The sequence below is a fragment of the Anguilla rostrata genome, chromosome 1 (genome assembly GCF_018555375.3).
Source record: "Anguilla rostrata isolate EN2019 chromosome 1, ASM1855537v3, whole genome shotgun sequence".
NCBI lineage: Eukaryota > Metazoa > Chordata > Actinopteri > Anguilliformes > Anguillidae > Anguilla > Anguilla rostrata.
The window spans coordinates 74,397,509-74,409,061 of record NC_057933.1 but is presented as its reverse complement, the minus strand read 5'-3'; the positions used below and the strand labels follow the sequence as shown (position 1 = coordinate 74,409,061).

At 45.5% G+C, this 11,553-nt stretch overlaps 1 protein-coding gene across 1 annotated transcript; it reads right to left on the bottom strand.

Moving 5' to 3' along the window:
* Nucleotides 1-3,630: 3,630 nt before the first annotated feature.
* LOC135246521 (uncharacterized) lies at nucleotides 3,631-11,164 on the bottom strand. Its single transcript, XM_064320150.1, has 8 exons — nucleotides 10,051-11,164; nucleotides 8,815-8,930; nucleotides 8,598-8,701; nucleotides 7,795-7,969; nucleotides 6,669-6,783; nucleotides 5,936-6,050; nucleotides 5,386-5,493; nucleotides 3,631-5,000 (listed from the first exon to the last, which is right to left on the bottom strand). Exons 1-8 carry the CDS (start codon nucleotides 10,594-10,596, stop codon nucleotides 3,751-3,753), a joined length of 2,529 nt encoding a protein of 842 aa, XP_064176220.1. The 5' UTR covers nucleotides 10,597-11,164; the 3' UTR covers nucleotides 3,631-3,750.
* Between the last annotated feature and the right edge of the window lie 389 nt (nucleotides 11,165-11,553).

The window sequence follows — 11,553 nt, the reverse complement described above, 5'->3', positions numbered from 1 at the left end:
TTCCTATGAACAGTGCAATACAACAGTGCAATACAATACAAATAGTCCACTGTTCTGTGTGTTCAATTTAACCAAATGGACATCATTCATACTAACTACTTTAACATGAATTTATGTGCCTTTTTAATATTGAAACTGAATTTTCTCTAACTTGCCTGATAGAAACTGCATAAAATTTGGAAGCTGGCTTTAAAAAATGTTTTTGGTGGTTTTTTTTTGGTTGTGGTTATACTGGACACAGAAATCTGGCCTGGTCTCAAAGTATTAAGCCTAATGTGAACAGTAGTCATTTTCAAATTAGTGCCCAATGTAGGCCAAATTTTAAAAATCTACCCTTCTTATTTCAATTTAGCTTTATTCATATGCTGATTTTTTAAATAAAAAGTATAAAGACACTTCACAAAAACAGAAAACATTTCTGTCAAATGCATGATTAAATCCATGTCAGTCAGCTAGTCAGTTATTTTAACCATTATTTTCACCAAACTGTGTCAAGAGTCAATCTGACTGACAACCTTTACAGTTAGTTATTTAACTAACAGTTTCTGGGTCTGTGAGCCAGATTCATTTAACCTCTTTTGTGGTTGAGTGAAACCCTACACACACTCTCTTCTGCAACTTCGAGAGGGCCAGGTCTCCCCTTCCTGTGTGCTCTCTTCTCGCACTCCAACTTCCTGTTTCTACTGGTCCCCTCAGTGGTGGATCAAACTCACCAAAGTGGTCAGAAAAGCAGAATCATTGAACAAACTTCCCAAAACTGGTTGGGAAAGCAGAATCATCGGCTACATTCCAACACAATCTAAAGACATCCCGCCTCATCAGTCTGTGTCTAGGTTCCACTCCCATGCCCACCCCTGAAATCTCCAGCCTTCCTTATCAACTAAGGTAATGGTATTTTTATGGTTTGTGATTATATTTTATGGTTTTAAGTTTCAGGGTGTGTTATGAATGTCGTCCATGTTTACTCAGAACTCCCTCTTCACAACAGGCCACACCTCTAACCGACTACTGTCATAGTCATTATTAAATTGTGCAGTGTGGATTGTCATCCATTGTTATGTACATGAACGGATGTAGGCTACTGTTGGGAATTTTGTACATATATTATTATTCATGTCTTGATTGTATGTTCATCCGGTGGGGCCAGACACAAATTTCCCCAGAAGCACAGACAGTTAATTTAGTAAAGTAAAAAAAAAAAACCTCCAAATACACCAAATGGCGAATTGATGTGCAGAGTCAAAGAGGAATGCCAGTTTATTGTTCAGTAATAATGACAATATAAAATGGTGCGAATTGTGTGTGGTGAAATGGCAATACGCGTAAATGGCTAATATACACAGAAGACTGTTGACGAGCCTTCCCAAACCTTTGAACCATTTCTCTTCTTATATTGAAGGAAAAACCCCAAGTCATCAAATAAAGACACAATCATGACAAAACAGTGCCACAATGAATCCTGCTTGTGCTACCTCTGTAAGCATATCACACTGCGATAACCTTTGTAACTGAGACGCCAACTTGTTCAGCATGACATCAGCATTCCAAAAATATGAAACATGATCACATTGTATTTTAGAGAACCTAAAGTTCACATAATGCTGATCCAATCAGATGTTTAGAAGCTGAGCACTGTCTCCCTATCACACTTGCTGACTCCCTGTCAGCACAGTCAACAGTCCGTTTTCTTTTGGAGGTCTGATGAGGAGCACACTTTTGTAAACCGCTTTACAATTTGAATCTTCTCAAGTCATGTTTAATCAAAAAAACATTAAGGGTGTCTTCCTTGTGCTTAATATAAATAACTTGACAGGAAAAGCCAGGTGACTAGCCCAGTATTCAACATGACAAAGCATGATACTGCGTGACACGTGATACTGCATGACACGGGATGACACTGATCAACCACTGTGTCATGCTGCCACCACTTCCTGCTTCCTGTATAGCTCCTGAAAAAATTTCCCCACTTCCTGTAAGACTCCTGAAACATCCTGCCACCACTTCCTTTGCATTAAAAAACTTTAAATGAGACCACAAGATCTGTCATGGGGGAAGTTTGTTTTAAGGGAATGCTACCTTCCATGTTTTCATGTACCAAAAGCATGCTTACAGTTGGAGATGAAGATTTCTTTCCTTCCATATGATAAAACCACACGCATTCAGAAGACATGAATGTCATGGCTGATTCATAGTATCTATGAAATCACTGGAGCATTCAGAACAAAGAATTTGTTTCCTCTTGCTAACTCCTGGTCATAGGTGTAGATTTTGGGGGGGACGCAGGGGATACGTCCCCCTCAATATTTAGAACACGTGCATTTGTCCCCCTCCCCCAATAAAAACAGGAAAGGGGATTTTATTTCCACCATAAATTCATGCAGAAAAGGCACAAATTTGTGCATAAAAATTCACCAGAATGCAGGAAATGAAGTGTTTGACGCTTAAAATTTCCTGGGGGGGAAGACCCCCACACCCCACGCTTAATGTCCCCCCCCCAATGTTCAAACGAAGCCTACGCCACTGCTCCTGGTGGATTCTTGAAGACCAAGTGAGCAGCTATGGCTGACATATAACAAGATGCTTACTGTAGATCATGGGATTCAAAAATCCTTCTTATTCCCAGTATAATTCACAATTTCAAATTGTTTTCACTGAATTACAGAGGATTCTGGAAGACCATATAGCCAGCTAGAGCTGGCATGAATTTCGTACAAATTTACCACAGCAATCTGGAAATAGGGTGCCCAAATTCTTTTATATGCATATCGAAATTAATAATCCTCTCTTCAAAAAAGTATAAAAAGTAATTTAATTTTCACCTAAATTAATTTACTTTAAAGCATTTTGCTCATTTGGAATTATGGGATTCCAAAACCTACCATATATATTAAAAATGCGTTAAAAATGTCTCTTTTTTTTCAAATTATTTTGTGTAAACTACAGTGTAATCTCGAAGACCACAGCCAACTTTCATACAATTATGAAAAAATATATAATTAAGTAATTTCAACTTTCACCAAAATCCAGGGGTTCTTAAAAACCACATATAGTTACTGTTAACTATTATTTTCATACATGTTTACTGTAGTTAGTTGGATTAAATCTTATTCCTCCTTCATATTGACAATTAAATTATCAATATCGCCATCTTAAAAAAGGTATTAGAAAATAGTTTCACCAAAGACAAGTGGATAATGGGATATGTAGTCACCAACTACACAATTTAAAAACATTTTACTGCAGGAATTATGGGAATTCAAGATTCTTCAGGGTTAGGATTAGGTTCAGGAGCTCATGTTTAGCTTAGTTTTTGTTTTTGGATAACTCAATTTTTTCACTAAAAAAGTAACACTATAAGTTTGTTTCAATATTGCTTTGGTGAAAGAGGTTTCATAATAAATAACTAAGGTCAAATTTCCATGGAACTGTATATATAAATTGTATATACACTGTACTGCACAATTACACTGATACGCACCCATCTCAATGGGGGAAAAAATCACGCATTTAAGATGACAATTCTACGTTTGGTATTAAAACGTGTTAAGTATGAATATGGTGCGAATGATGGTTTGGGTTGGGAAACCAGTGTTAGGTGAGAAAACAAAGATAAACAATGTCACCTGCGGCCAAGAGGATTTTCAGATTTTTATTCATCCGATAGCATCAATAGAATAGATGACGTTCCATCAAATGCTGACGTTCTCTTCCAGTGAGCCTCTGCCTGGCCAAGAAGATCCATTCAGACTGTCAGTCATGCCAGGGTGTACTGGCCAGCCAATCACCGCCACTCAGGAATTTAGCATCACCAATCCCAGAGGAGAGCCCATAGTGTTCCACTGGCTCCACCTCCTTCCCAAATATTGGCCCCTCCCCAACCCCACCATCCTTTCCCACCATAAACTTTGACCGTTCTTTCACCAATGACTTTGCCCCCTCCCCAAACATTTTTGCCACTCCCTTCCCCATCTCCTCTTCCATCCCAATCACTGCCTTAAATTCTGGTCCCACCTCCCTATGAGTCCCCTCCTCCCTAAGCATTGGCCACTCCCCCTCCCAAGTCTCCTCCCCAAAGTCAGGCCACTCCCCGTCCCCAGTCTTCTCTCTCATTCCCATCAGTGCCTTAAATGTTGGTACCACTTCCCCACTAAACTCCTTCTCCCCAACCACTGGCCCCTCCCCAATCTTCTCAAACATTGGCCACTCCCCAATCTTCTCATCAAACATTGGCCAATCCCCATTCCCAAACACTGGCCACTGCCCCTCATTCTCCTCCCCCATCACTGCCTTCAATGATGGCACCTCCTCACCACTAAGCTCCTCCTCCTCCCCAAACACTGGCCCTCCCCCAATCTTCTCATCAAACTCTGGCCACTCCCCCTCCTCGGGCTTCTCCCCCATCCCCATCCCTGCCTTAAATTTTTGTACCATCTCCCCATCAAGCTCCTCCTCCCTAACCACTGGCCCCTCCTTCTCCTTCTCCCCAACCACTGGCCCCTTTTCCTCTCCAAATATCAGCCCTTTCTCCTTCTCCCCAACAACTGCCCCCTCCTCCTCCCTAGACATAGGCCCCTCCTCCTTCTCCCCAACAACTGCCCCCTCCACCTCCTCAACAACTGCCGCTTCTGCCTTTTCCCCAATCTCCTCCCTCATCCCCATCACTTCCTTCTGAAATGTGTATCCCATGTTCTCCCCACCAAGCTCCACCCCCTCCCCAGACTGCAAGGCCTTCTTAGTGGAGGGGGTGTGGCTCCCGTCCCCTCGGTAACGGTCCTCCTCGTACACATAGGCATACTCATATTCCCCTGGCCACTCTTCTTCCTCAAAGTCCTGAAACACTGCCCCACGATCTTCTTCCTCCTCCTCTACCTCCTCTTCCTCCTCCTCCAGTCTGCTCTTGGGCAAGACGGCCTCCCCCTGTTTGTGGTGTGTCGGGGGTGTGCTTCTTTTGGTTTCTGGGCCCACAGGAGCAAATACCAGGGGTCCACTGCTCTGGAAGCCTGGACAGAACAGAGCAAGGAATCACGACTCATCTCCACGGCAACACTGACCTCAGACCGGAGGGGGAACTGCAGCGATCATGAGAAGGGTTGGGCAGTGTGGAGGGTATTAATCCGTTTTAGTGACAAATTACTAAATTTTAGTTTGGGTTTGGGTCTGAACAATATTTTTAATGACCACCTCCTCCCCAGTCTCCTCCTCCGCCCCCATCACTTCCTTCCAAAATGTTGATCCCGTGCCCCCCCCCCACCAATTCCGCCCCCCTCACCAGACTGCATTATATATCGAGCTGTATAAATGGATGTAAATGCTCTGTAAAAGCTGTGCATGTCGCTCTGGATAAGAGCGTCTGCTAAATGCCTGTAATGTGATGGAGAAGCCTGCCTTCGTGTAGCGGCCGCCCCCCTCCCGAAAGCCGGCACTGGGTGTCGCAGCAGTCACACTCGGAGTCTCGCCCGGAGATCTCCTTCCACCTGCGGGAAGAGCGCAAGGCTTTCAGGGCCGGAGCGCAAACACGGTGCGTCTGAGCAGAGATTCTGCTCCCCCCACCATCCCCCTCTGACCTCCCAAACCACAGACCCCCCACTATCATCTTCTGACCTCCCAAACCAGATGCCAACCGTCCCCTTCTGACGTTCCAAACCACAGACCCCTACCATCCCCTCTGACCTGCCAAACCACAGATTCTATAGACCGGCCAGACCTGTATTAACACGACATGCATTATGACATCATAGCTTCTGAACACTGCTTTGCTTCGAGCATAGATTGTATAATAACACCAGATATACGAATGTCCTTCACATTACAAGTGGTCTCCGTACCAATGAGGACAAAACATTTAAATTTGATACATTTCATGAATATTTGTAAAGGGGTATGTCCAAGTGAAATTCTGCACTGTACTAATGCACTGCCTGCCCCTGCTACCAACGAGACAGGATAGAAGGGACACAAGAGGAGAGTATCTGGTGAGCATATAGAGTGCAGGACTTGGCAGTAGACGTGGGACCCCCCACCGCCACAAAGAGATGGCAGTGCAGGAACACCTATCACACAAAAAAAGAGGGGATTCAAAACAGGCCATTTTCACTCCTGGCACAGCTGCATGTGAAACCTAACTAAAGCTTACAAACTTATATTTTTTGTCACCATTTGCAATGAGCATTCCACCTCTGGCAATAGATTTTATTTCTCTGACATGATCCTGGTTACATAAGAGATGAATGAAATAAACATCACAGGACAAAAAAACTGTGGGCAAGAGCTTCAAGTTAGAGCAACATAATGGGAGATCAAGATCAACAGTTTTTATTTTATTTCCGTTTTCTTTTTATTTCGCATTTGCCAAAGGTTATCCTCTGAAATGTATTATGTTACATAGAATGCATTTAAACCGACCATGTCTGCACATGAAAAGTGCAACATGGATAGACTGTAGTTATATACACTGCACGCATGTATGTATGCACAGTATGTATTCACAGTAAAACATTCACAAGTAAATGAATAGTGTACACGTGGTTCCTATAGGACTTAAACTCTGTTTGAGTTGAATTAACACTGGACATGTGTGTGTTAATTGTTTCTTTTCAGGTCAACACAGGAAGTGAAGCCAAAGGCTTCCTGGTCTATTCTAGACTCCGCAGGTGGGGGGCGTGGCTAACCTGGGCCGTAGAATTATCGTCAAACTGGAAAGCCTCCAGCACGAAATTTATGGTCCTGTCCGTCCTCTGGCAAAATCCCGAGCTACTGCCTTCTCTTTTGCTGTGCACCATGCACCTGTATGAACCACCAGCACACAACACACACGAGCGTACACATGTAATTCTTCTGAGTGCGAACCATGCATTTTGGAAAACCAAGACTGTTCAGTAATTTATATATGAGGAGAGAGAGAGATACAGACACAAAGCACAATCTGGGATCATTTCTGTCACTTAAATTCCCCTCTATCATGCTATGCACGTACCTCCTGTGTCACTGATGTTACACGTACCTCCATCCAGCACGTATACTGCAATTCGTATCATTATCTTGCAATTCGTATTATTATCTCGAAGTTATAGCTTGTCATGCCTCCTAGTTTGACTTAGCATAGGTTAGGTCAGAGTAATGTTCACTGTGTGAACTGGACTTAATGTGCTCATGGCTATGAATAACTGTTACAAAATGGGTATTGTACCTTTCACTGGTCGTGTCCATGACCTTCAGGCACTGTACGCTCGGTGAAAGCACTGCATCAGCATGTAATCCGTGCAGCTACGTACGCCGCAGGTACAGGACTGCGCGGCCAGTACACTGGACCTGGCCAAGTACTAGGCAGCACTAACTGAGACGAGGCGTCATGAGCGTCGACACCAGGTACACTGAGCGTCGTGACACAGAGGCCGGCCCACGGTACACTGAGAGCGCGTATGGAGCACGGCACACGGTACACGACACGGTACCTAGCGCCGCGCGCACACGTACACGAGACGTCCGCGCGCACACGTACAGGACGCCCGCGCGCACACGGTACACCGAGACGTCCGCGCGCACACGGTACACCGAGACGTCCGCGCGCACCGGTACACGAGACGTCCGCGCACACGGTACACGAGACGTCCGCGCGCACACGTACACTGAGACGTCCGCGCACACGGTACACGAGACGTCCGCGCGCACACGGTACACTGAGACGTCGCGCGCACACGGTACACCGAGACGTCCGCGCGCACACGGTACACTGAGACGTCCGCGCGCACACGGTACACTGAGACGTCCGCGCGCACGCGGTACACCGAGACGTACCCGTAGTTCTCCACGACGGGGTGCTTGACAGAGGCGTCGGGGTTCGGCGCCGTGGAGGCGTGGCAGCGATCGACGTAGAGCCTCCCGCCAGCCGGCGGGGAGACGGCGAACACCTGGAAGTGCACCCTCTGCCCCAGGAGGAAGACGCTGGAGGGGCTGGGCCCGGTCCACCCCTCTGAAACACACACACACACACACACACACACACACACACACACAGACGCATGCACAAACGCCAAAGTGGCGGGTCACACACCAACGGGACAGTATGAGCAGGTACTGCCACCTTTCAGTCTGCCATTTTTACGCCTGGGTCAAAAGCACAACCACGTTGCTTCAGCTCCTCAGACGCCAGCGTGGACAGAAAAACGCTCCGGCAGATCCACAGGAATTTCGCAACGAAACGTGCTGCTCATCTAATCGCGCACTCACATGAAATTATTTTGTTGTAAATCAATGGTAACCAACCTCGTTACTGGCAATCTACCATCCAGTAGGTTTTCATTTTAACCCTAATTTGGCACCCCTGACTCTTAGCCGCTGAACAAGATCCCTAGCTGTTGAATGAGATATGCTTTGTTAGGGTTGGGGTGAAAACCTACAGGACTGTAGGGCTCCGAAAACAAGGTTGGTTGCCTCTGCTGTAAATTAATCCAATATGATGTCCAAATACAAATTAATTTCAAATAATGTCAACACTGTCCTCTATAATGCTAATGGGTCCAAAAAGCATTTTAGAAATGACTAGAATAATAAATCCACAGTCTTAAAAAAAAAAATTTTTTTTAAACATTCCCCCTTACCATTCATCGTCTGGATTCCATACCCCGGCATTTGGGCCTGCAACATCTTGCGTGCGGGCGTCGCCCAGGTAGGACGCACCGCGAGCAGGTGCACCTGGTGGACGCTGCAGATAGGACGGCATCATCCATGAAAGAGAGAGATGCACGTTTTCCAGCGGGGGTAGGGAGGGGGAGGGGACAGGGGACGGGGGAATAAACGAAATCCGGGGCGGCTAACCTCTTTACGCGGCACTCGATGTCCACGGTGAGACAGCGGGCCCACCGGACCGGCAGGTGCGTCGGCTCAGGCACAAAGTGCAGGGCGTACTTATACAGCGTGTGACCGGGCAGTCTCTGCAGGGGCAGGGCAGGGCAGGGCAGGGCAGGGCAGGGCAGGGCAGGGCAGGGCAGGGCAATTACAGGTGCAGAGATCACAAGGAGGGGAAAGAAGGGATACAGCGCTCGAGTTATGTGCTCCCATTCGCCACTGGGGGGGGGGGGGGGGGGGGGGGGGAGAGTTTTAACCCAGAATAAAACTTCCCGCCCTCAAAAAAGCACACAAACTGGATGGTCTCCGTGCACCACCATTCAATCACGTTCTTTCAAACCGGCTTAACCCGGACCCAATAAACAACCCCTGGTTAGATATTGGAAAAAAGAAAAAAAGAAAGAAAAAACAAACAGGCTTCAACAAATTACCCATCAGTGATCCGAAATTAATCTCCCCAGTAACAATAAAGAAAATACATGAAAACTCTGACAATTTAATTATTTAATCAAATTAATAAAACTCACTTATTGAACACCTTCACAACCCTGATTTCAATGTTTAAAAAAAAAAAAACACTTTTCTCTGACACAGGGAAATAGAGGAACCACTTACATCAATTGCCATCATTCCAGTTCCACACCTTAAAAGCATGATGATATTGGCCCAGAAAACTTAATATTTACAGTTCAACTCCCTCCCTCAGCAATAAAATAAACCATAAACAATTTTCCCACGTCAACTGGCACCATTAACTGAGGCAGTATATGAGATATGCTCATTTCAGGGGGGGAAAAAACACCATCCAAACTATACAGACATGATTTTAAAAAAATTGATAATACCATAGCTCCAATAACTAAATGGGAAGCAGTTCTCCAAACGCACACTGATCACAACTACTGGAAACACAAATGCAGTCATTTTCACCATGAGCACCAATCCAAAACCAAAGCAGATCCAGTACCAAACCATACACACAGCACACATCACATCTATCTTCAGGCTATTTGGCAATGTCCCCCAATGATAAAGTACTGGAAGGAAGTCACACAGAAACTCAGCCATAACGGGCATAAGATTTCTACTTCCCCTCACTGTGGTTATTAGTTAACCTGTCCCCCTATCGAACTCAACTGGAAAAAGGATGTCAAACAATGACTGAACTGCTTGAGTATGACAGACTCCCCTGGTTAACATATTTACCTCTTGCCTGTTATCGCAAGACGTTAGCGGATAGGTGAACAGCAAGTCGTTGGAGGATTCGTCAACCCCATTGCTCTTGCACGTCCTTCCGATGGTCAACTCCGAGGGCGTGACGGCGAAGCCATAGAAGTCCCTCTTGACCCGCACGGTGAACCCGGTGCTCGAGCAGTTGACCGACACGTCCGCGAGGGCATCGGTCTCCGCTTGGGGTGACTGAGCCAGGGTGCTGGTCATCGTATTTTCAGCTCGCGGCACGACAGCAGGCGGGAGTCCCTGCAACCGCTCGATGACCCGCGGGACCGGAAAACGGGTCTGGAAATCAGACAAATCCATGCGTCCAGGCTTGGCCGCTGGGGTAGATTTGGTGTCTCTTTGACCCAAATCTGAGGCGCCCAGTACTTCAGACTGGTATGATGGCGTTCTCTTGCTGTTTTTGACCGAGGCCAGCATTGACTCATAACCCTCAGTTCGACCAGCGAGGCTGATCAGAACCAAGCTCCATACATTACACAAATTCAAGATACACACATTCATCGCATTAACCATTTCAACCAGACGACAGCGCCGTAGGGTAGTTGAGAATCACAGAGAAAACGAACTAATAAACGAATTGCTGTTTTCAGCTGGTGGGTAATTTAAAGTTAGCGTGATTACTCCGGCGTGATTGGACGCAATCAGTTGATGCAGGCTACATGAGCGAGGTGCAACCAGACAGTTTAAATTCTCATACTGAAATTGAAAAAATTACACCACCATACCCAAAAGCAGTATTAAACAACATGAAGCTATTGAAACCGTTTTCAGGCATTTCCCGGCGGACACTAGGCAGAAAAAATTAACTCTTTTCCGCATACAGACGGTGCTCCAGTCGCTTAAAAGGGTGATATTCATGGAATGAAATATCTTGCGAATGGATTAATATAGGGTTTCTGCAAAATGATATCGCTGAAGCCAGGCGAGAGCAGATAAATCCAAATGAAAACCCAGACATGAAGCTCAGAAACGTTGGCGATGAGAAAACAATTTTGCTGAAAGATTAAAGCAAGCTTTTCAGTCTTTTGCGGAATAAATAATCAGGGGCATCTGCTTCTGCATACAGGTGGTTCCCGGTCCATTTTTTAATTTTTTTTTTTTTTTTTTTGAAGATGCAAAGTTTTAGATATAGTGCCAGTCATCTGCTGTGTTACCACACGAGGGCACCAAAATCACAATCAACGACTTGGTCGCACAGACAAGTTTTCAATTAGTCTGAAATTGTGTTGATGGGGTGGGGCAGTGTGGTCTATTGGTTAGGGCACTGGGCTTGTAACTCAGAACTTTTAGGTTTGAATACCAGCTGGGGTGCTGCAGTTGTACCCTTGAGCGAAGGTTCTCAATCCGAATTGGTTTAAAAAAATATGCAGCTGTATAAATGGATTCCATGTAAAGCATGTAATCTGGATAAGATGGAATCCAAGTCATTTCCCACATCATAATGAAGTAGATCAGAGCATTTAACCCTGT

Bases quoted from the DNA above. Each gene is read 5' to 3' on its own strand.
- LOC135246521 (XM_064320150.1), bottom strand. From the start codon at position 10,596: ATGGTTAATGCGATGAATGTGTGTATCTTGAATTTGTGTAATGTATGG. The intron at 8,931-10,050 runs GTAAATATGTTA...CTGCCCCTGCAG, and splicing joins CTTGCGATAACAGGCAAGAG to AGACTGCCCGGTCACACGCT. The intron at 7,970-8,597 runs GTAAGGGGGAAT...TGTGTGTTTCAG, and splicing joins TGGAATCCAGACGATGAATG to AGGGGTGGACCGGGCCCAGC.